The 26,037-nt window shown below is 40.1% G+C and overlaps 1 protein-coding gene across 1 annotated transcript in view; it reads right to left on the bottom strand.

The window, feature by feature from the left end:
* sema3c (sema domain, immunoglobulin domain (Ig), short basic domain, secreted, (semaphorin) 3C) overlaps nt 1–24,225 on the bottom strand; it is a 45,207-nt gene extending 20,982 nt beyond the window's left edge. Inside the window, exons 1-4 of the mRNA XM_072377479.1 lie at nt 24,044–24,225; nt 20,217–20,393; nt 5,322–5,482; nt 4,660–4,722 (exon numbers count right to left, since the gene is read on the bottom strand). Of these exons, the coding sequence (XP_072233580.1) occupies nt 4,660–4,722; nt 5,322–5,482; nt 20,217–20,355 (363 nt within the window). The 5' untranslated portion in view covers nt 20,356–20,393; nt 24,044–24,225. The remainder of the gene's footprint in view (nt 1–4,659; nt 4,723–5,321; nt 5,483–20,216; nt 20,394–24,043) is intronic.
* Between the last annotated feature and the right edge of the window lie 1,812 nt (nt 24,226–26,037).

The raw sequence follows: 26,037 nt of genomic DNA, 5'->3' as shown, positions 1-26,037 counted from the left end.
ATCCAGAGGGACAGTGACTGGCTCGACTGGGCATTAGCAGGCTGAGGCTGAGAACCCAATCGAGCAGCCACTGTGCGGACTACAGCATCAGCTACCTAACTAGCTTCTTGTTTTCTTAGTGGATTGGAGCCACATGCAGTGCATATGGATTTGATTTTACCATGTTAATTACCCTAATTATTTTAATTAGATCCAGGAGTTTATAGGCATGGACACTCTTAGCAGAATAATTTGCATTATCTATTTGTGTTTGTATTTGTAATATTAATGACTGTAACTAGAATTTTGCCCTTTTCTGACAGTAGAGACTGTTGTATAGTCTGAGCCATTGTGCCTTGACCAAAAATCTTGCTTGAAAACTTGAAAAAAATCTGAAATAGATTCTCATGTGTTTGGATCTTGTGAGAATATGGCTGTCTTACAAGGTGATTCCTGATCTAGTATGATATGGTTAATGGTAATTGACTCAATTTTGATGTGTAATGCTCATTAGCGTGTCCATTTGTTTAGTTCATGTGCTCTTTCAATAGCACAAGCTAAACCCTAATTTTCAATTGTAGCCATTTGGATCTTATTTCATTCATCCACCCATTTTCTTCTGCTTACAAGGTCGGGTCACAAAGATAATAGGTCCAGGAAGAAAACCCAGACACCCCTCTCTTCATTTACACTCTCCAGCTCCTCATGGGAGTTCCCAAGGTGTTCCTAGGCCAGAAGAGATATATAATCCCTCCAGTGAGTTGTACGTTTGCCACGGGGTGTTCTCCCAGTTTGTCGTGCCCAAAAAAATCAAAAGGAGGCCACTGGGAAACATCCTAATCAGATGTCTGAGCCACATAAGCTGACTCCTTTCAGTGAGGAGGAGCAGCAGCTCCCCAAGCTCTCCAAGTATGAGCTCCTGACCTTATCTAAGGCTGAGCTCAGCGACCCCTCCAATGGAAACTCATTTCAGCCCTTGTATCTGTGATCTCATTCTCTCAGTCAATAATCTCATGACCGTAGATGAGGGCTGGAACAAAGATGGACCAGTAAAGCGAAAGCCTTGCAGCTCCCTTTTCATCACAATGGACCAAAGCATCGGCCTCATTACTGCTGATGAAGCATCAGTGCGCCTCTCTATGTTTTGTTTTCTGCTAACATCAACTGTGATCAAGATCCCAAGATATGTAAATTCCTACCCTCGAGGCTAAGACCCACCCCCAACCCAGTTGAGAACACTGGCCTCAGATTTGCAAGGGCTTACTTTCAGCCTGGCCATTTCGCACTTTGCTACAAGTAGCTCCAGTGCAAAAGATACATGATCTACATGATCTAAAAAAAGGAAAAGATAAACCTGATTGTTGACAAGCGGGAGAGTCTGACATACATAGTAAACAAGCTTGACTTTGTGCCAAGATCTAACAACTTGCAACAGCAACTCCGATGCCTCGTATTCCAGCAGCATCCCCAACAGAATCACTCCGGGGAGATCTAGAATCAAATGATGTCAAATAATGTCACTTTAATGACAATCATAAGGACTTTTAGAGGCTGCATCCCTCATTACCGCCAAAGCCCTATTTTGCTAATCACAACAATTCTAATGGTAAATGGTAAATGGACTTGTACTTGTATAGCGCTTTTCTAGTCTAACTGACCACTCAAAGCGCTTCACTACATGAAGCGCTTAATCTGGACCAAGATCCTTTGGGTTCTTCCAAAACCCATCTAACACCTTTCCATGTAGTGTGAGGAAGTTCTTCATGGTGAAGTATGAATAATCTTGATCACAATGGACACCCCACCCAAAAAAAAACAAAAACAAAAAGACAATTTCAATTGCAATTGCTAAAGGTGCTCCAGTCTACTTTAATGCAGACATAACAGCACTTAGATTCTGACCGTTTTCATATTCTCCAGCCTCAGCTATGACACATTGCATTGACATACCACAGGAGAGATCTGTTTCCTGATATAAAGCCAAGGTGAACATCAAATCCGGAACATGTTTATTGCTCCTGAATACTATTCCATGTGAGGTGGTAAATCAAACTGATCTCACTTGTTATGACACTTGTGGAATCACATTCTGGATAATCAAATGATCCCAGAGCTGCTCTGTTTTTAAGACCTGAGGAAAAAGAGTATGAATGGTTCAGTGATATATCTATAGTAGGTGAGACTGACTACTGATCCCTCTGCTTCCACTCTCTCAAACCTGGCAGCAGCAGGAGTCCTGGGCATTGTGGCTAATTAAGCTGGAGTTCACAGAAAACTAGTGAAGAAAGGAAAAGAGTGGAGAAATGTGGGGAGGAGAAAAACACGTATCCAGGGAGCTGTCAGAAACTTGGCCATGGCTGCAGAAATGGCAGCTGCTGCAGCTCACAGTGCACATAGCTCCATTGAGAGCTATCAATGAATAGCAACTGAATATTTTACAATCTCACACCCATCTCTGTTATTTATCTTCCTCTTCTTTATCTTGCTTTGTTGGCCCTCCTTCCCCGCCTCACTTTTATTACTCATTCATTTTAACACACCCACATAAATGCCTGCACGCATATCTGATGTCAATCTTACAGAGCCACATGCATACAGTATATGACATTATCCTGTTTTACTTTCCTGTCCTGTTTCCTCTCAATACACACGTCTCAAGCACAAAGTAATCAACATAGCTGGTCTAGATTTGTCCTCTGATGACCCCCTCTGGCACAAACAATGTGCAGTCACTTTCTAGAGCCCCTCTTAAGCACAGATTCTATTGGAGAAAGAGAATTTAATATATAGAGATGGGGATGGTAACCATAACAGATGTATGGGAGTTCTGAGTCAAGAAAAAAGCCAGTGACAAAGCTGACTGTGGATGAGAGAAAATTAAATATACTGTAGCAAAAATGAAATGTTGAAAGAGTTGGAAAAAGTGAGCAAAGAAGGTAGGAAATGTAGTCAGACAGGAATTCAAACTTGTGGAAAGAGGCAAAATGACAGAGATCATGCAGGGAAGGAGGGGAAGGAGGCTCTGCACATAGATGGCTCACCCAAATATTTGAGAAAGCCTGCCTGGAGCATACGATTACTCAGAGCAGCAAAAATCAGTTACTGGAAACAGCTCCTCATCTATTTCTGCAACAGCATGTAGTACAAAATCCTCGCTCTGTTACCCCAGATGGTGTCAGAGGAAAGAGAGATGGTAGATATCAGTCTCATAGAGCCATGGTAAAGTGAGAAATTAGGCCTTTGATTTATCTAAATTTTGCCTCTAGAGGTTTACAATTAAAACATAAACCAGTTTTTCTCTCCTTCAATTTTGCTGGCTTCTCCACTGCATTATCTATAGAATGCCTTGCATGTCTTAGTAGAATTGAATTAAAGGAGAAATGATACTGAAGCAGAATCAGGCTCATGAGTCTCTCTGTATGTAATTCATTAAATCTTATAGCCAGCAGGTGCTGCTCAGAATCATGGGGGCTTATGAAATCTCTGCGTCAATGAGCTGTGCTCCTTTTACAAAGTTTTTACCGGGATCTACGGCTGTCAATCCTCCCACAGCTAAAAATATGTCTGGGCTTGACAGAAGCAAAAAGATGTGAGCAAGAAATCCCAAGTAGCGACTTCCAGTGCATAGTTTCCAGGAAGCACTGATCTGGAAACAGCTTTAAACAACCTTTAAATCTTGAACTTGAACATCATGGAGACAAGCTTGAGGACTTTCTAATCAGTCTTGTGAACTAAGGTCTAAAAACGTGTCATTAGTGTCTACAATGTGAGATATTATATATGGGTCAAAAGCAATGTTGGGGCAATTGTGGCTTTATAAATGGGTGATTATTTAGGTAAATGTTTGTCAACCTCATAAACAGGTATTTATTCAAATTATTGTCTTTGGGGAAACAGATTTTATCTATAGCCCATTGCCTAATAGTTTCAGTGCTACATTGAGGCAAGCTTGCTACATTAGCTAACATTAGCTAACATGTGCTAACGCTCATACCAAACAAGAGCTTTTCATTTGTAAGAAAAATGTGTATTTTCAGGCAAATAAAGACATAAAAAGAGTGATGAAACTCTCAGGTTATAAAGTCAGAAATTATATATGCTGATAGATGTAAGGATATCACCAGTTTGCTCATTGAATTGTAACTGATGCACAAAAACAACCATCTGTTCCAAATCATGTTCTTTTAAAGAAGCACAATTCCCAGCAGTGTTTATATGCTTAGGCTAAAATCCCAAGTATCTTATTATTGCTAAATCTGATTAAGAGTATAATTCAATAAGGCCATCCACAACATATATTGTACATGACGAGCAGGGTTAATATAATGATGCAACCCAGTTTTGCAATTTGAGTGGAGTTGAGTTTTTTTCCCCTCTATAGATTTATGATTTGATCATCCCAGTGAACCTTCAAGTTGATCTTTTTTAAAAATGTATTACTTTAACACGAGAGAATAAAACATTTTCTCTACTCAAAAATGTCTTTTTGGAAATCCTGAGTTGTTTTGCAAATATTACAATGGCCCTAACAGCCCAGATTGGTGCAAAGTAATATGGACCTTGTTAAAAGTATCTCTGCTTCTTATTTGTTGCATTTGTTTTAGCTATATGTAGTAATTGGTCCCCCAAATAGCCCCACAATGTCCAAAATGATGGGTTTGAAAGGTCTGCTGTCCTTACTGTTGGGTCCTTGCCTGCCAATTGGCATTCTTCCACTTTGCTCGTAGATGCAGGCCAAAAAACCTGGTGGAAAAAAAACAGTATTTAGATTAGAGACTAAGCCCACAGGCAACATATACAGAGAGACATAACATGAGTATGCTCATGAGGTTCAACAGTTTATTCAGACAAATCACAAGGACAATTTGTGGAAAATGAACACAAAGGATGTTCCACAAGTCTCAGTGTCAGTAATTACAACAAGCTGTCATTTATGGAAAATGTGTTTTCAAACCTGGGGAAAGGGTTGAAAGGTCCAGCTCAGTGAATGTATCACGTAATTTACAGGGAAAAAAATGAATGCCATAGAGTACTCTCTGGGGGAACATAAATGCTTTCCCATCTGTACATACACTTCATGCCTGTCAGTTACACAAAAGATAATTTCTTCACTGCATTCAGAATGAGTTGTAAGAGAGCTTGGGCAGTTTTATGGCTTTTGGGGATAAACTGAAAATTTTACTAATCATGGACAATTTAAGGTAATTTGCATATCATTGCACATATTGTGAGAACATTCTCGGCAGCAGCTTTATGATACATAATATTCAGTTTTTGTTTTCTTCTTTGTGATTGTTATGGAAGAATAGATTCTGAGATCCTAACGATAACCACCCGCTAACCTTAAGTGTGCCATGGGTGATGTTGTTGATGTCCATGGAGAGAACGTGGTCCTTGCAGCCCACATACATCCTGTCCTGGTCCTCGTCCATCTGCAGGATCCTGTAGTCCATGGCCTTGTCTGATATGCTGTAGTGTTCAAAGGACTGGGTGGCCTGCAGTTCTGGGAGGCACGCAGAGAAGAAAATGCTAAAAAAAACATTCAAATAAGCTTGTATTCCCACTGAAAAGTTAAATGTTTCTCATGCTTCTACAAAAGTAAATTCATAATAAACAGATGCTTGCTTAAGATCTGAGAGAAAACTCTGCATTGTTACTTTTTTAATTTGGTAGCTGTTCTTTAAACATGCCACAGCTCCCACATAGAAGGATCATGGCTGCCACTCTATATTTACATAGGGTGTAAGGCAATTTGCAACTGCAGCACAGACTGCACGTACAATAGTAGAACGGAAGCTTGCTAGTAACATGAAAACAACCAATTTTGTTAAATCAAGACTAAATAGTGTACTTAATCACTTCGGTGTACAAGAAACACATGGGACAATTCTTGGTATAGACAAGGCTGTAGTCATGACCACTTAAGGTGATTCCCAGACAAGATAAAGTATAAACTTACAGATTTACTCAAGACGAGGCCCAAACAGGCTCAAAGCCAAGTCGAGACGTAGGCCAAAGAAATGCAGTGCAGTTTATATGCCTCAAGAAACTCTCTTACTGTTGTTGTAAGAGTTAGCAGTGATAAAACGCTGGCCATCCACCAAAACTCTGGACAAGTTTGAAATATGCCAAGAGGGGCACAGCATTACTTCGAACATTGTGGAAGAAGATATCAGCTTATTCACTGTAATTTAAATGCTGAGAAGTTTAGATTTCCTAAAGCTTATGCCAAAAATGTATTACATTAGGTAAGCACAAAACTCATATCAATGTCTCCTAAGATAACAGTCATTTGTATTTACTCTAGATTTCTTTTGTGTGACACACACACAATAACAGCAAAGATTGCCTTAAAACAGGAATCAGTGGCTGAAGTGTTGTTCATGTGCACTTGCAATGAGATATCAGTAATTCATTCTTTAAATATCACGAGTATCGTCTATATCAGTATATTGTGATAGCAACTCCCAGTTGTAGCAATATCATTTCAGTTTCGGAAAAATTTTTACAAAACATGTATATTTACTACATTTTCTTCATTCATTTTTGTTTCTAAAGATGTCCAGACCACCCCAACTAGCTCCTTTTGATGTGGAGAAGAGCCTCTCCCTGATGACCAACCTCCTAACCCCATCCCTAAGGGTGAGGCCAGCCACCCTTTGGGGAAGCTCATTTCTGTCACGTGTATTCATTATGTCATTCTTTTGGTGACTACCCACATCTTGTGATCATAAGTGAGGGTTGGTATGTAAATATACAGATAAATAGTCAGTTTTGCTTTTTGGCTCCGCTGAGATGGGTACAATGTCCCCATCACTGCAGACGCTCAACCAATCCACATGCCAATCTCATGCGCTATCCTATCCTAACTTGGGAACAAGATCCAGAAATGACTAAACACCTCCACACGAGGCAGGAACTCACTTCCAACCCAGATTTGGCAATCCCTTAGTTGCAAACAATTGATTTAATTGTCAGATCCTGGCCCTTACAATATCCAGAAAACAGTTTTAACCTTTCGATGCCCCCACAGTCATTTCTTAGGACAATGATGATAAGAACCTGTGTTTTTTTCATGAGTGGTTTTAGCTTTATGGTAAAACTATCACAATTTGAAAAAAGGAGAAACAACTTATACTTTCTTTTAGCACTACACCCCTAAACAAGGTAGAGGTGGCTAAAATAGGCTTAGTTTTTCACACAGTATATTGACTCTATGAAATGTGCTCTACTAAATGGTAGAGCTTGACATTAAAGGGTTCTCTAGTAGATAGAGATTACAAGAAGCTTAACGTGAACATTATGGATTAACCACATCTGAAGTGGATCACACAGTCAGTTATTGGAGCAGATACATATTGTTTTATTTTCCTTCTTTCATCCATTTGATTACAGAGAGCTGTAAATACATAGCATGTGTTCAGGGGAGATACAGTATATATACAAAGTGTGTGAAAAAAATCTTCCTGTGAAGTCTTTTCTGCTCATTAGATTGTTCACACAGACGAAGTAAACATTCTCAGACAGTTATTTTCAGCCTATTTGCTGCAGAGATAGAGCGTTCTCAACCACATCATCAAAGGCCTCTACTGTTGAAGCCAAACTCATGCATATTTATCACTTTTTCAATCTGCTCTGAGAGCAGGGGTTGGTGGGCGGCAATGAAGATCTACACCCTCCATTTCCTTCCCTATATTGACCCTCTCTGAGCTCTCTTTGTATTCCCTCCTCTAATCAACAAACAGGTTGCCTCCGCTTTGCTTCAATCCCTTGGGCTAAAGTCACATTTTCATTATTGTGTGGCATATGCTTTTGAGGCAGGAGCCTTTTATCTTGAAGGAAAGGGGCTTTTCTGTGGCACCCCTGACTCTCATCACAGGCTGTTGTTTCGTTGGTTTGCCACGTTAAGCCTGAAGTCTTTAACTTAAAAAAGAAAAGGAAAAAAAAAGACAAGTTTACCACATTAGGCACAGCCAAGTTTCCCACGACTCTTTACTCTTCACCTCAACTGTGTTTAGGTAGTATTTTTAATCACTGTTATCATCCAGAGTCAGAGCATTACCCTGTGCCTAATCACGAAGATGTACCCAATATCGTCAAGAAAGAAATTCAAAGTTAAAACATCCTGTTAAGCAGACTTGTGTTTAACAAAATAGAAACTTCTCAGACACAAATTGCATCGGTCAGATGCTTAAAAGCTTCGGTAAAGATATCACAGATATCATCAGGGGACATTCTGTGCAGAAGTAACACTGAACTGAAAAAGGCTAAAGATGTTATATGCACAGAAACAATGAAAGACTCACTCACAACTGATAAAAAAAACATGCAAGTCTGCCAATAATAATCTATAATAATCTGTTTTATACATCTTCAAAAACAATGGATTCAGGAAAAACTTTGATACCACAAAACAATGCCTCATTATTGCATTTTTTAAAAAACGTTCCTCAAACTGTTGTTATTTTTTCTCTTTTGTCTGGAGAGTAAAAGCAGCGGCCATTAAATAAGCAGCTGTTTATAATAAAATGTTTGGAGCAGGAGTTTTAGTCTTTAGTCTTTTTTCTTATCCAGACTAAAATAACCCAAACCTCAAGAGTTAGAGACCAAATATGTTAGTTGTGACATGTCATCCTAAAATGCCTTTGTAAAAAGGAGGAGATAAAAAAGACAAGAGTTACCCGCACAATTAGTTTTCTTGTTTAGTCCACACACGCATGGGTGTTTTTTTTTTTTTTAATCCTCCTTTGTTTTCCTCAGCTTGAAAACTTATTGGGGAAAAATGCATACTGTTAGCCTACATAACAGGGTAAAAATGGTCGATGTTCACAGTATGAGGGCCAATAGTTTATTTTGGCAAAAGCCATGATATTTTCCTAAACCTAACCATGCAGTTTGCTTTCATACCAAAAAAGAGGGCAAACTCTCAAGCAAAGTAGACAAAAAACACATTCATTTGAATAAATGAATAAACAAAAGTTCTGAACTCAGAAATTGCAACTGTTACACTTGGAACTTCAGCTGAGATTTCTAGTTATAAGTCAGTCCATGGACCTGTGCTACAGTGATCCATGTGAGTATACCAATGGCTATGGTTAATGATATTTCAGAAAAAATAAAATCATATACAAAACATAGTGTAGAGAGGTCTTAAACAATTATTTTCGGCTGGGTATATTGTTTATTTCATGTCAGCGGGATTTGTAGAAGTAGGAACACCTCAAGTAGTGTACAAAAAGATATTTTTGCAAACTCAAGCAAGACTTTTGAATTCCCATCAGTCATTTTTAATGCACAACTTGAAAATTGTGAACCAAAAAAATCTACTTTTGAGAAAAAACTTTTGTGAATGTGGACATGATCTTTCAAATAATTCAACAATGAACAAGTTGGGCAGACGGAAAATTCAACAATCTGGTATTTAAGTTACAAAACAGTTGTGAACAGAACATGACATTAGAAACTAAGAAACCAAAAGACAACAAAGTGCAAAACAGCTACATTGGGTTTTTTGTTGCTTGCGCGAACTAGCATTATTCGCTATAGGAGGAGCTTGTTTTATAAGCTTCAAAGCTAACCTCCTCTACAAAAAGTGCAGTAGAAAGTTATATTTGGATGAGATTTTTTTAAATCAACATATTTTCTTTTTGTAATTTATCATAGTAGTTGTCTGCTAAAGCTGTCCAACATTACCAAAGCTGTACTTTCATTGGACCACATAAAGAAATGTAAAGGTTCTACTTTGTATGTATAGTTTTCTTAGTTTTGTCTCCACTTTCAGGAGCTTGATTAGAAAATTATCTGAGCTGGCTGAGTCATAGAGCATTCATGCAATTTTGACATTCAATTCTAGATTGTGGATTGTCCAATAGGTGAAGAGATTTCAACTACACAGAATAGCATTTTTAGGGAAAACGACATTATTTATATATCTTTAAACATGTTCTGTTGGAGATCTTCAAAACAAATAAGGACAAGTTCATGTTCTTTCTGCCAGAACTTCTCCAGAATATTCCACAACAGGAACAAATTGTTCCAAGGGGTGTGGTGAGAGTGAAATAACTGCTTAATATTATAGTGAACTTTGTGCTGTTTTCACAGTGGGGGGAAATAGGAGACTTTCATGTTCCCTTGTGAGGGTGGAAGGTCAGTTAAGCCTGGTGCTAAGAAGGGACGCAGCAGGGGTGCGTCACGTAGATTCAGCTTATTCATTGAGAGTTAAACTGAAACCCTCTGGAGTCCACATACCGTTGGATCTGGTATCTTCTCAGTGTGCTGCTTCCAGCCTCATACAAACATATGAGTCACGCCTGCTCTGCTGCAGTATTGTAGATCAGCTCTGAAAGTTTAACTTGCCAGATGGTGCACCTGCTCTAACAGAGGGAAGTAGAGGGGGCTGCTCTGAACGGCCAAGGTTTTTCAGCTATTCAGTACATCCATTGTGACCAAGTGTTTACAAAATCTTTGCCAGCCCATAACCATAGTATGAGGTCAACTACAACGGTCTTGCGTCAGGTCTAACTTAATATCTTATGCCATGTTAACAATTTTATGTGAGAGCACAAACTTACCACTTTCCTAAACTTTCGAAATATGTTGTCAGCGATTTCGTAGAAAACTAAAGTCGTAGATATTTTGTTTATATCCAAACCATGACACAAAAATGTATTGACAACATGTAGTTCATTAGTTGTTTGTTTTTATGCATTTCTTATCGTTGAGATCACACAACCCCACAGAAGGAAGAACTCCACTCTTAACAGTAGGAAATAAGTTGAAGTAGTGAGAAAGATGAAAGGTCTGATTTTTTGTTTTCTCTTGCCATCAATGCAAGTGGAAAGGGACAGAAACGAAGACAGAGAAGAAGAAGCAGTGTCTGGCCACGACAGCTGGAGGGTTTTCTATTATGGATGTGGGCGTGTGGGCCTTTTACCTCCCTGTGGACCTCACAGCAGTCTTCTGTGGTCCCGCCTTTGACTTTGAGCCTTGACCCATAATGCCCCATTGGTTGGATGGGAGACCACTTGTGATTTAATCCACTCTGATCAATACGGTGGACAGTGGTGATAGCGGAGAGGACAGGGTGGTGACTCAAGAGCTGAGAGTTTGTCTCTTTGACGTGAAGTGTATAAGTGACCAAGCAGAAGCAGCACAAAAGCCTTTTATTTGGCCACGGGACTGCAGAGGTCATTCAATATCCAACAACAGGCTGCTTTTTCTGCTGTTGACAAGACATTATGAGCATAAAATATTTCTCATATGTTGGTTGATGGATAGCAGTTTATGTCCCTGTCCTTGGGCATGTGTGAGAGATTATATGATACAGAAAAGCTCTGTGTAGCCTGTATAGGCCAAGTGCTATATTGACGTAAGCACTGATGTGTACAGGTTTACTGTGATCGCGCTTTTAATAAGTCCCCTTTAAATAAGGGAGTTTCCTGTTGGATTGCTTTGATCAGACTGCTACTTTTAAGCACCATTTGGTGTCCCTCTGTGCCACTTTACGCCATTGGCTCTTTTTCAAAAAAGTGGAAAAAGAGAAAAGTGACAAAGTTTGCAAAACTTCACAATACTTATCAGGCTATCTATATTGATTCTTCAATTACAAACGAGTCTAACTGTGGTCAAGCAGTCATAAGAATCAGGTCACAATTCACAAATGCTTTTATTCATCAAAACCAAGGAATAAACACACATTTATCCTAAAGTAAAACATGTCACATGTCTAAAGTAAAAATCTTTACACATGTCTCTTTTGACTGACAATCTTTATCAAAGTCATATGCAGGCTTTGGGTTTAGTAGAGCACACTGCATTTGGCTGTCACTACAGTTTGCAGAGAGACGATATGATACAACTACAAACTATGATCATGTTGACTCTTGATTTATCTTTCTTTTACCCCTAAGGGAATTGATTGTTCATGTGCGCAGGCTTCAGAGTGAAAACTTAAACAGGCAACAAGCCCGGCATCCCACAGAGTAAAAAAAGAGCATCCTCTTTTATGAGACTGTGGTGAACAGCAGAGTAGAAATAGCAAAAAAATGTTGGGAACTGAGAGGGACTTGTAGCGCCTATTTGTATGGCAGCAATTAAAGTGCAGTGGAGACTGCTGTGCTCACTTCTCAGCATTTTTTGCTTGTGATTATACAGTGTATCTCCAGGAAAGGAAAATGCAACAGCCACAGTGAGGCTCCTCTCAGGTTTTCAATCTTTTCTGACAGACTTGATCCCCAAAATTGCTCGCATAATCAAATAATAGAGTTTTACAGCAATGCCTCCAGCAATAAACAACACTGCCATGGTTCTGTTTTAGGATGTCCGTACAAGGAGTGGTTTGTTGAAATGCAGCATTGTAAAGATTAGAGATTCACAGTGGATGGAAAATATGTGGGATCTTTATGAGAGAGGCAACTGTCATTCTGAAGGTTATGGGAGCTGGTGCCAACTAATTGAGTTGATGTCATTTAAAAAAATGTAGGAGCCTCCTTCCAGTTTGACAGCTAGAAGTGGCAGAATTCAAAATGTAACTATATAATAATGGTTTATCTAATAGGAAATAGCTTCTAGATGAGAGCCTTACCTCAAGAAATTTCAATGGCAGACACTTTTCTCTGGACATGAAAAGGTGATAAAATCAGCATGGAGCAACAATATGGGATTATTTTGTCAGAACATGGTCTTAAGTCTTTGTATTGAAGGGATTAAAAGCTTTCAAAAAACTGACTAAGTGTCTGAAGTGTTGGGTTTTATAGATCAATACCAGTGTCTGAACGCAAGCCAACATATCCCTGCACCTAATTAAAAACACTTCGGGATCAGATAGTGGGCCAATTACAAACCAACCTTAGCATCTCCCATGTAAAGCAGCCCTCATCAGTTGGCTGTCTACCTGAAAGGCCAGCATGCATACATTAACTCCATGCTAATCAGGCTGGCTCTCCATTTAGTTCAAGGATAACCTGCTCTGTGGTTGTCAGGGGCAGCTGGTGGGAGGGCCCCAGCCACCCATCTTGATAAATATTGAAGCAGAAGCTTATACTGCCCCCTCACAATTCTTCTCTTTGAAAATAAGATGGAGAGGGTTTCATCTGAGAGGGCTGACTTCAAAACTGGTGCCAAATACCATTGCTATTTGTCTGGACAATGTTAAGAGCCCTCGAGGTCACTTCTGGATGGTTGCACTTACCTAATACAGTGCAGCCCAACTCATACATACTAGGCCAGTAAAAGAAACTTTGCCTTGGCAACTGACAAGTAAGCCATAGAGATAAAAAATGACTGTGGCCAGAACATTGGACCACAGAGTCCTCTTAGACACCCACCCTGCTGGTATACAGTTGTGACTGGCACAGTGTAAATATGGCAGACGCTTAGGAAGTTAAGTTAAGGTGTCGATCCAGTAGAAGAAGACCACCCAAGACGTCTTGCGGTGGCTGACAGAGTCGTCCGATTGTCTGTCCAACATACATACTCTACATTCCCAGGGGAGCTACTTTCAGCACTTAAGAGGCAAACAGTGTAAATAAATGTACTGTACTGCCACTACTTGTCATGGACAGGTGCCAGTGTTGGCTGAGACTCTTTATCTACTGTGTCTCATTAATTTTCTGATTGCTGTCGCCAATTATCTATATCCAGACATTTGTAATAGAAATCATATGGCTGCACGGAATCTTGGTTCTCATGTGCTGGCTTCCCACAGCAGACACTGTATCTAAACAGGACAAGTGAGACCGGAGTGTAAATTCTCCCATGATGATCTCTGTGTGTTCCTGCATGGTGATGTTATCCAGCACTAATGTCAACTGCAGGTTCCACTGTGTAGCTGACTTGCAGGTGATGGTTAATATTCCCTGTAAGATTTGAAACTTGAGATGACAAACTGCCCCTCCAGCCAGCTAGTTTGCGTTCCCGGTGCCCCAATTAGCACCTGACCTTCCGTTCACATGCCACCAACAGTTGCACCAACTCATGCTGTCCACTGCCGCGCCTTTTAGCCAGTGACCCTTCACTTGCACACATCAGGAGCCTCTAGTTTCCTCACACCCCCAGCAGACAGTAAATCTCCATGATTTTACTGTCAGGGAGGCTGTCAAAGAGACTGTCACAGTGAGAGGAGGCTTGCAGGAGATATGGGTCAGAGGAATTTCAGCACTGATGTGGTTTTACTAGTCATGGAGGACACCCAAAACGAAAAGTTCAACCAGGTGGAGCTCCTCTTTTTTTCTGGTTCTTGCTTTAGGTGGTTTTGCTTGGTTTACTCTCTGTAATATTGAACGATCTTGACCTTAAAGTGTTAAGTGTCTTGACCTGAAAAATGGAGTTATGAATTAGCACTAAATACATAAACTTAATGGATTCTCCAAAGTTAACACTATATTATGTTTTAAAAAGCTATATTTGATACAGATTTCAGTGATAGTATGTATTATATATGTTGCCTTCAGGTGCTTATTAAAAGCAGTCTGTGCAGTGTGAAATAGCTCAGCCAATGAAAAAACTCGTATACTATAATAGCTATTGTAGAAAAAGACAAAATACAAACAAAGGCAGATGGGAAGCTTCAGAAGAAAGTCTCGGTCTGTACTGATAAATGATCATTAATCTTTAAAGATGTTGCAGGACAAGGATAATAAGACATTCATCAAGGCTGGCAAGGTCAGTCCCAGGAAAGGCTAAACACAGACAGCGACAGACGAACTATCAAACATCTCAGACTTTCATTCCCAATCCGGAGCTCACCACACTCTCCTGTCCTCCTGCAGGAAAATGTCCATGCTGCAACTCAGGCAATTTCATGAACATGAATTTCATGAGCAACGTGTGTGCTGAAGCTTGAGAAACACACACAAACCATCACGCACCACTAACTTATGGCTATTCGTGGCTCGTCTCTATGTCTTTGCCGACAACTGTGACAGACCCGTGCTTTTCACCCCACCAGGACCTCCACATAATAACAGACCTTCACTGATTATACTTCATCGGTTTCATTATTTTCTCCAGAGGAACGTGAAGATGCTGATGTGCAACTCTAATATAAAAAAGTTAAAAAGCTGTCCCGTGTCCCGGAATTAACATGATGGAGCAGGCAAAAACATCCCGGTCTGCTTCTGACTACCTGTCAGTGTTGCCCTTTGATCCAAAACCCCATATACACCATTAACCATCTGGTGTATCATTCTCTGGTTGATCATGATTTATATTTAAAAGACTTGAAGACTAGGATTTAAAGACCCTAACCCTAAAAATTCTGAAAAGAAAAGCAAAAAAAAAAAAATCCTTGTTGTCTTGGGAATTCACAAATAAGCGGTATCCACTTGGCAGAGGAGCTTGACACAGTGTTTTATAACTGGAAAACTACAGTTTGCCACTTAAATCCAATCAAGGAATGCACATTGAGACACGGATACATTTACTGACTTGCATACACTCCTACACCAAGTAAACACCCTCGACATACTGACATAAACTTACTGTGCATGAACATAGTTCCTGAATGAATTATGGGGAGTGACTGGAAGTAGTAATGAGTCATGAAAGGGAACTAGTGTATCCGCTCCTACACCTGGTTCCTGATCTCCAAGACTGATTCTGTTAAGGCTGCAGCCCATGTGGCTCATACCAGAGCGGAGGAGTGCTCATTAAACTACAGACATAATTTTAATCAATCTCTCTGACAGGCTCTGTGTGCAATAATCTACAATAACCCCAAGAAAGCGTGTTCAGGGCAGCTCACTCTCAAATAAACATCTTTGATGGGTTGACATACCCACTGTATATATTTCTAAGTTAATTTTGTATTGAATAAGGAGGTTTGCCAGAACGGGGTGAGACTGTTGATGAGGTTAAATGATCCTGATCATAAACACAGACCACTGCACCAGCTGTCAACCCGAGGGATAAATGAGGCAGCTTTTTTCACCTCACTATTCACAGGATGTCATCTTGGCAACAGTTGAGCCAAAACAGTAGCAGGGACCAGTAAGCTACATATTAAATGTGCTATCTTTGGTGAACAGTTGCCTCTTTTAAACAACACTCATTCTACAGTTTATAAAATACTGTAATAGTATATCATATGTTTGCAATAGGAATTAAATGTTGTATATACACAGAAATCACTAATGAAATAACCACGTTTTTTAAAATGTTATTGCTTTAGTATAGCCATTTAACACTACAGAATTTGATACAGTACCCGGTTCACAACTAAAACAAAAAGAAAAAAAATTGTTTAACATATCAAAAGTGGACAGTACTCAAAACCCTCAAACTTTCAGGATTGAAAATGAAGAAAAAATAAAGAAGAAGCCATAAGCGTGAAATGTATTGTTGTCACAGGGCGCTCACACTCGTGCTCCAGTCTTCATATTAATTTATGTGAATCATAGTTAGTATGACCGGATGAAAATAACAGAACAACACTCTTTCTCATGAAAGATGTGCCCGGTGTTAAGGAGATGAGTAACGGAGCACTGAAGCTTGTTACCTTTGCATTTAGAGAATTCAACCAGCTCTCATCAGTGCTGCCACTCAGTTAAGAAGGAGCCTGAGCCAGAAAACAAACAAAAAATATTCGACATGACCCCGGACATCACCAGAAAAACAAGCAGGCGACATCTTGGATGTCACTGTGGGCAAGACTCGTCACCATGGTTACCAAGAAAATAGACAAGATGCTATTTTTGTGGATATTAATTGTAGAGATATTCTGTCCATTCATGCGTGAGTGTATGTGTTGTTGAAGCATTTTGAATTTGTGAGGTGTACAGAAAAGTTGTGGAAAAAAAAGTATTTTTAAGTAACATTAGGTGAAATAGAGGAGGCCCCCTGCACCTGTAATTCATAAAGAAGGTTGAAAAGCTTGTTTTAATTCCTAAATAAGTCTGGCTTAATAGAAGAGATAGAATTTCATTTTGAGTGAAAAATGATCACTTCATGTTTGTTATAATAACACCAAAAACTTTGTAACAATACAGCAGACACCGATCCGAATGTTGTTTAATTTCTTTGTAAAACGCCACTTAACTTTCTTTTGGAGATACTGTAAGCTTTTCAGACTTATGACAGAAAATACATCAAACTACCTGAAAAGATGCTCGGAAAAAAAAAAAAGATGTTGAGAGAACAAGAGACGTTTAAAGCAACCGAAGGGGGGGTAATTATCTTTTATCACACTGGGTATCCCAAAATAGGGTTGCTGTCAGGAAAGGCCTGAGTTTATTATCCGAGGCGTGGAAGAGAAAAGCACCACTTGAGAGTTTATTATTTGGGTTAGCTGCATTTTACACTGTTTATTATGCGGGTTTAATTGCGGTCTGGCCGCATTTGCCTTTAGAATACAAGAATAAGCAGAGTGAGGGGGAGTGGAATGTGAGAGACTGCAGCTTCTCTGCAGGACGCGGTGCTACGCCAGGAGTCCCATGAACCTGCCTTGCCCCTGGATTGGGTTTCAGCAGTGACACCAGAACATTCAAGTCTTCTATGATCTACAGCTCCGGTTTATTTTCTTGCATTAGTTTGTTCCGGCTCATAATAATTAATTTGTTATATCTGAGAGCAGAAGAATGTGTGCAGGTGCAGGTGCCAAACCATCTGCACCTTCTATCATTATTTCCACACTCATCCACAATCTCTTTGTTCATTTCACCGGTCCCTTTGGCCTGAGCTCAGACTTCCCGAATTGTGTATGAAAAATTTATCTCCACCTTGGTCCTTAACTGTCTCCTCCCAACATGTGGTGCTCAACCACCCCAAGCTCTCTCTAAGAGTTTCTGACTCAAAAACGGAGTTGTACACACTCATTGCTCCCCGAAATGCTAAATCAAAGCTGGAATGTAAACTCTCACCTGATGTTGGCTCTTAAGTCTCAAATAAACATCCTCCTCTCAACCTGCTCCCTGCTGCTTATTTCTCATAAATTCCAAATGTATCAATTGCATAAAAGTAAGGTGCACACATTAATGTCATTATAAAGATACACACTCATTGAAAACAAAGTGCAGAGCTTGCTGAAGAATTCCAGCAGGCTCTCCTCTCAATTCATTATCCTCCCTGCAGTAAAACACCCATATGGCAGGTAAGATAGAAATAATTGAATCCACACTCAAAAAGGGAATTCAGTTTTGGCCAGATTTTGAATTTTAATTTGGCTACTTGGAAAACTGGCACTTGAGTGATGAAAAACAAATATATTTGTTGTGTTTCCATGGCTGTTTTTGATTCATATTCAGAAGATGGGAACATGAAAAAGTGAAAGGAATTGGTAAATGTTTTTTTTTTTCCAAGTGGAAGAACACTTGTTGCATTTAGGAGGAATGGAAACAAAGTTGTGAGTCGCATCTGACCTGGCAAATGTGAAAATGACTTGAGTCACCAGCTGTTTCCTCTCTGAGCCAGCACCGTACTCACGTGACCACCCAACACGTTTCCAGAAATGATGTAATATGCTAGATATTACTGGAAGCTAAAGTAATTCCAGAAGAAGAGCCCTTTCCATTTTGTGTCCAGAAGACTGTCTTCCCTCTACGAATGAACCCATGTGGCGTTTATAAATCCAGAGAGACATGGCCAATAATTACATTCAAATGAATTAAAATGGTGTCCAAGACACTGTCACATTGTAGAAAAGAAATAATAATAACTAAGTAAATGTTTTTATTAGCCCTAACTAAGATTGTTTTCTAGCCCTAACTACGTAGCTTTGATTTGTGACCCTAATTAAGTGATAAGGCTGAACAGAAAGTGATAACGGTTTGTTCTAACATGCTGTGTTTATATGTGACCGAGGCAACTGGTAAAATGGTGTCCATGAGGTTGATGATCGCTTTGTATAAAGAATGTACGTTAGACAGAATCATGTTCATTACTGACCTTAACCAAGGATGTTATTGCCTAGACTTAACCATGAAGAAACACAAATGTGTTGTTGTATTATTGACTAAATGTATCTTAGTCTTGCTCTCACGTCACACAAAGGCTCATGGTTATAAGTGTAGCGCTTAGCTGCTTCATTCAACCACCCCACCTTAATCCATATGAGGCCTTTATGGTTTCTCTAAACTTTAAACTCTAATGCTGAAACATTCATATGAGTCGGATTCCCCTCCTGCTGCTTGTAGGGGGGTACTTTACAGGATGCTGTAAGTTGTATTTAGGGTTACAAACAAGCGACTCATATGACAGTTTCATTTAGAGGGTTTCTAGTTACGACGACAACAACTTCTTCTGCAGAATCCCAACCACGAGCAATGTAGATTTACTTTGCTCGTGGATGGAAATCCAACTATGGGTTTGACTGAATTCAGTCAGTTTTTTTTCCAGCTGAACGTCAGCTCAGAGAAGCTGCAGACCATACAAATTACAGCTTGACTGCAGGTTGGTTTATCTATTTGCGATGAGATAAGAGCCAGAGAATGATAACAGCTTAAAAAAAAGAGGATAATAATGGGCAAGTATTTGGAAAAATCATGGTGCAAATAAAACAAATCTATACAGTTTGGGAGAAAGAAAACACTTGCTTACTGCAGTGCCTCAAACTGAAAAAACCTGACTGACTGACAGACAGCCTCAGCTGCTCTGTGCGGCCTAATCCACAGTGAGAGGTAGTGAAAAGTGATCAAACATCTCCTTCAGCCCCGGCACACTATCCACCCTCTACAAAAAGGTTGCTGCACCACTCACAGCACTGGGGCAGAAGTGATACACCCCTCCATCCACGCTGATTCCCACAAATGCAAGTTAAACCTGCTTAACACTCTGGTACACTCTCATTTCAAGGGAACATCAAAAATTCAGCAAATGAAAATCTAAATAAAACAAGAGAATCAAAACCAGAGGAAGCAACAATGCCCACTGGCCTGCAGGCGTACAGAGTGGTTTGATTAAAGCTTAACTAGGAACAGATTTAGAACAGTTCTGATAGTCAGTGCCACCTCCTGTAGAGGTGTGACTTTAGGCTGACTCACAGCAGGACATAAGATGGGCAAGGATTGTCTAAAAATGGAGATTTGAGGCTTTGGGTGTATGAAATTGTGATAAAAAAGTTTTTTTTTTAAATTAAGAAACTAAACAAAGTTATTTATCATCCACAAATAAACTATTTGAACTCCATGAAGGTGTAGCACCTCATCGAATTTGTTTACCTGCCATTTGAAATCAGTACGAACGTGTCTATTCTGACGCAAAATGCCCCAATTAAGATAATTTACCAGCATTTTTTCCCCTCTTACCTTCAAAGGACAGGAACACTCTTGGTAGAGGTTGAGAAAGGCTTGAGACCCCGCTGCAGAGACAAAAGACAAAAGCCAGGAGGAAGAACGCCATATCTGACACCAGAGGTGGCCTGGCCAACCACTCCGGCCTGCCCATAACTGCAACACTCAGGAACCACGACCAGCCGGCACTACCTGTTGGAGGGGTTTCACAGAGAAAAGCATTGGTGTTTTAGTCTGTGTCATTTCAGCTGTAACAGCTAAAGCCAACAGAAATTGAATGTAAAGCAAGTTCTTACTTGTGTAACTCTTTTTCACATATCATGATATTGAGATGTACTTAAGCTTTATCCGTGTTCTGTGTTGTCACATACTGTATATTTGCATTATCCATCCAACTATGCACCCATCCATGATTATAAATGCTCCTTAACAAAATATGAAGCATTGGTCAAGTAATCTAAAGACATTTCAAATTGGAAATGTTAAATTTTTACATGTACAAATTTTAAAATGGTCATACGATGAGTGGTTATAGGAGCTAAATGCAAGCCTACAGGAAGCTGTGAGATCAAGTCCCAGAACTGTAATAAATGAAAAAAAGCCTGAAAAATCCAAGAAAGTTCAAATGCAAAAAGACTGAATGAGTAACTGAACATCAATGGAGCAACTGGTTAGGAACAAATGCAAAGCAGGTGTGTGCCAATGGCCAACTGCAACCTGGTGTGAATCAAGGGCGGGAAGTAAAACTAGACAGAATGCACAAAGGAACAAGCTCTTGCTAAATAAAATAGAGCACAAGGAGCAGTATGCCATACTATCTTGTAAATAAATGTTACAATATACTTAAAATAATGTAACTTGATCCATTGTTAATATAGAAATTATGCTGAATATTTAGGTTTTATACAAATTTTCTGTAATTGATGAACTTGAATGTTTTTGTTTTTTAAAAACTCTGACATTCCAATTAAATTCAGCTCATAGAAAGTTTCTACAGGCATGGGTATGCATGTCTGGACATAAACAGGATGACAGTGGTAATTAGAAAAATTTAAGAAAAAAAAATCAAGGCAAACTCATATATGAAATAATTCAAATCTGGCTCAAGTGCAGGAAAGCTCTATAAGAAGAGGCTTTAACTTTATTTCAACTCGATATCAGGACAGATTATGGAATGCTTATTCACAAAGGAAAGAATGGGATGAGCTGCAGTAAACGAGGACCCAGATGAGAGCACAACATGTCGCTTAAATCCCATCACTTAGTGTATCCTTGCAAATGTACCTCTCTTAAATATGGATGAGGTAAATCTGCACAAAAGAGCGGTTGGGGGTGCGCAGCCTCCTCTTGTTCCATTCCATACCAGGACAAGATCAGCTCAATTATTGATAGATGCAGGTGCTGTACTGCCTGGGGGGTGCTAACTCCTGCAATGTAAAACTCCTCTTCTGAAGAAAGACTTGGCTGTTTTAACCACTCAAACTGGCTGTTACACCACCTGTGCTGTTCAAAACCGTATCGCACGAGTGACCATGCAGAATATATTTTTTCTTACGACAGCCTGAATCTTTGATGTCATGGGTTATTGATGTGCAATGAAAAATTGATGGCTAGAGAATAGAAAGCTACATGATTGCAATGGAAATTTCAGTAAGGGGTGTAGTGTACAAATGGGCTGAAAAATGTACGTATTTGTGTGGTGGAGTGGAGCATGACTGATGTACAGCTGAAGTGGAATTCTAACGTTCAGGTGCATAAGGATAACATATGGAAAGCTGCAGAGGAATGAGATCTCTTTAGGCGCACTTGAGAGCAATAAAGCAGCATGGGGCATATCCAGACGGCTGAGCCAGTGCACTGCAGCCCCTATCCTGCTGCATCATCCACACACACACACACACACATACACACACATAGTTTTCCTTCCTTCTTGTCTTAAGCCCAGTCCCGAAGCTGAGCTCTTGTCCTGCTCTGGCCTCTGTCCCCATCCTCTAAAGATCCGCACTGAAGTTTCTGCCTTTATCTCGACACAATGGAAGTAATGGTATTTAAGGACTGCTCCTTTATTTATTTTGTTTTTACTGCTCTGGGATTTTACCAGGTCAGACTTCAGACTTTTTTTTTTACTAATTAGGTTCAGCCTCATGGCAGTCAAGTCAAAACCAAGTCTTAAAATTGCACAGCTGCCTTTCCATGGCTACTGTAAATGTGCAGCACTGAGAAAAGACACTAAATCTTCTGGTACAAAGAGGTCTGCTGAGGTCTCTTCAAACGGGACCAGAGGAAATATGTCTGTCTTCATTCTTAACATTATCCATGCTGACGCTGCTATGCGCAATATTGTAAACATGAATCCTGGTTAATGTTTGAGTGAGACAAATATTTTTTTCATACTTTAATCGAAGTGACCCCTTGTTTTTTGAGCATCAACGCCTAACACTCCCTGTTTGCTCAGACAGATGGTGATCTCCCAAGGAGAGTCTTTGGCATGGAAATTTTGGTCTCACAGCTGCTAAACTCATCGGCAAGGGAGTTTGTCTCCCGAGCATTCTGTGACATCCCGTGAGGTGAGGTTAAGACACTTTGCTTCGCCACACCAAACAACATGGATGAGCTCACCAACACTCTCCTAGAGCTCTGCAGCGCTCCTCCTGCATGAAGGACTTTGCTAATAAAAGGTGCATTACTGTTTGAACAAAATTAATAAAAACTCCAATTTCGCTTCCAATTAATTTCGCTGGGCACTTTAGCCCAGAAATTCCAGAGCCGAGTCTGCCAGGAATCTCTGTAGCAGTAATTAAATGTCTCTCCGCAAAGGAGGTCGTTGCAGTGGGCAAGAGGAGAGTTATATTTCCAGTGGGGTGTGATGATAATTGTGTTTATTGTGCTTGTTCCTTGGCTGCAGGCCTAATGAATTTTCCATCTTGCCATTTTAGACGCGCTGCCCAAAAACCAATATTGATAAAAGTGGAAAACTGCATAGCTGCACAAGCAAACTGCATTTCCCCCTGTTTTCTTACTAAAGGGCTCCCATATGCTCCTGGTAATGTTTTAAACATATTGAACACAATTCAGGCACAACGAATTGACAGCACCAGGTCATCTCTTTAGGACTTAAGCTTTGTTTTTCCTTCAGTTGCGTTCGTCCTCAGCTGGAGAGGAAGAATTAAAATTGCACTGGTAAACAAGTTGCTCTGTGTCCCGGCTCCAACAGGACAATGTGTGTTCATACCACACCCTGTCAGTCAGTTGTCAGTGCCTCTGTTACGGCCCAATGTTCCTTTACACACATGACTAGATTAGCAGGAGCAGCTAAGAGTATATATTTGAACTACTTCAACTTTAGCCCATCCGATTGAATAACATGGGAGTGTTGTGATAGCACCATTTAAACCTTGTAATATAAGACAACCTTCTTCACACTGTTAAACATAAAACCCTTTTAGAGTTCTAGGGGATACTTTAAATAATTCAGCCCCTTAAAAAGTCAGATTTTCTGCTTTAACGGCCACAGGATAACTGAGAAAGTCATGACTCATCCTGAAAAAATCATATTGAATTCAAAATAGTTTGTGCTCTCAAAGCATGGACAGGGAATAAAGCATGGCACAGAAGTCTGATGTAATACTACGCATGATTTAGAAGAAGCATCAAGTGTTTCCATGTCAGTCAGATTGGGTTTACTTCCAGCTATTCTCATTGTTTCTCACTGGTGGGACTTTGCACCTGTTAGCCCACTGCCCACAAACTCCTTTCTGCATCCACTGTGAGATCTACGCCACTACAGGAAACTACATTACCCTTAGAGACAGGGTCATATCAGACCATGGTGCAGAACTCACCGTCCAGGAGCTTCCTCCAGTGCTGATCCCAGTTGAAGAAGACAGATCCACCAAACCAGACCCTGGATTTTGTCCTGTCCTTTCTGTAACACTTGTTTCCAGACTTCCTCAGTGACACCAATGAGGAAAAATGCAGCTATTCCATCTAAGTGCTCACAGGGAAAGCCTGACTGAGAGAGAGCACAGGAGAGAGGAGAGGAAAGAGGGAGGGGAACGAAAAGACAGAGAGAGCTGGTGTCCTATTACATACTCTCCACTGGAGTCCCACTCCTCCTCCTCCCCAACCCTCCTCTCCACCATCGTCCTCCCTCCCTCCCTCCGTTAACTAGACAGCAAACAGATCACTTTAACAGCTCAAAACATCAGAGAAGTGGAGGACCCTTACCTCACACAGTGAGAGGGTGAAGCCCGAAAGGTCAGACACATTCATCACTTACACTGCTTTTATTCTATCACATGGCCAGTCTGAAAATACACGTCATGGATTTCAATGAAATCAGAAATGTTCCATTTGTTTCTATTTTCATGAGCCCCAAAAGTTTTCCAACACAATTGGCTTGTAAGTAATTTCAGAGTTCCTATAAATTGTCCACATGAAAATGATGAAAACATAAAATGGCAACTTTTATGTTGTTTTAAACCACAATTCCTGATGCAGCCATTGTACTCTGGACACATGCACAGCCAACTTTTTATTTACACTCGAACAGAGGCTTTATGAGCCAACTAATGGTTGGCTGAAAAAATCTTGTATTCTCTCGTTTTACCTTGGATATCACTGACTCTTTGGTAAGTCCTGTCACCATTTCCTTCTCTGATGCAGTCTTTGTTAAACCAGTCTGTTCTGCGTTGAGAGGTCTCCTCTCGGAGTAGACATATTTCATGATTAGAACAGATACTTAGATAATAACAAGGCACATCCTTCTTCCACTGTGGTCAACATATGATATGCTTTTGGTGAAAGAGGCATGCTCAAACCAGGGGCGCATAAACCTAATTTGTAAAGAGGATTCAACCCTTTTGGGAAACTTGAGGATAACAAAAAATATATAGTTGACATACAGATGCTTTGACTGAGCTAACTGAGGAGAGCTTGTTCAGCACAAGAAGCTAGAAAATGCCATGCTGTGTAACTAAAGCCTGCATTAACATGAATGCTTATTCCAATATGGATTTTGTAGTTTCAGCACAAGCACAAACCAGACAAAGGAGTCAGGAGTCTAGAAAGACTTGGGTGAATAAAAGAATGCCGCAGTCTGTATGATAATGTTCCACTAGTAACATGACATTGATTTACATTTCCATAATAAGCTCAATAAAGCAACTGAGCTCCGTTTACATGCTGTACTCCCCGAGTGAGAGTCACATGCCACTTCACTGAGGGTATGAGCCAGGATGTGAAGGATTTTATGCAAATGCACATTAGCTTTTAGGAAAAAATGTTTGCCATTTGCTAAGAATCCTAGAGCACACAATAAAGAAAGGGAAAGGGGGTGTGAGAGGCAGGTCTCTAATGAAAATGTCCGACAGCGAGAAAAAGTAAAGTGGAAGGAGGAGGATAGAGGACATCACTGGTGGCTCAGACAGGAGGAAATAATTACCCCTCTCCGTCACAATGGAGCCTGATTTACGCCTCTCCTATTAAAGTGTCAGGATGGCCCAGTAGAGCGATGCAGGTTTTCCATTGGTCCGTGAAGACTCAATTGCATGGTCCTTATAGGTGGTGAAGAGGAACAAGAAAAGAAAGAGGTGGGTGAGAGCAAAATTGAGATGAGGCGTATACTTTACGATCCCCACGGCAGAGACATGGCGGTAAATTAACTTAATGAGAGTGGCGGGCAAAAGAGAATCAGGTGTAATCTCTGACAGGAGGCATGATTATGGAGGACAACGCTTTACAGCAAGTGATCATAGAAGAGCTGTCTTTGGTTACATGTTTTAGAGGTTTACTCCATATATTAGGGATTATGTTGAAAAGACAACAAAAATTTTAC

This window comes from Leuresthes tenuis, unplaced genomic scaffold (assembly GCF_036924035.1).
Source record: "Leuresthes tenuis unplaced genomic scaffold, fLeuTen1.0.hap1 SCAF_23, whole genome shotgun sequence".
Taxonomy (NCBI): domain Eukaryota; kingdom Metazoa; phylum Chordata; class Actinopteri; order Atheriniformes; family Atherinopsidae; genus Leuresthes; species Leuresthes tenuis.
The sequence above is the reverse complement of the archived record's forward strand: the minus strand, read 5'-3'. Positions and strand labels throughout refer to the sequence as shown.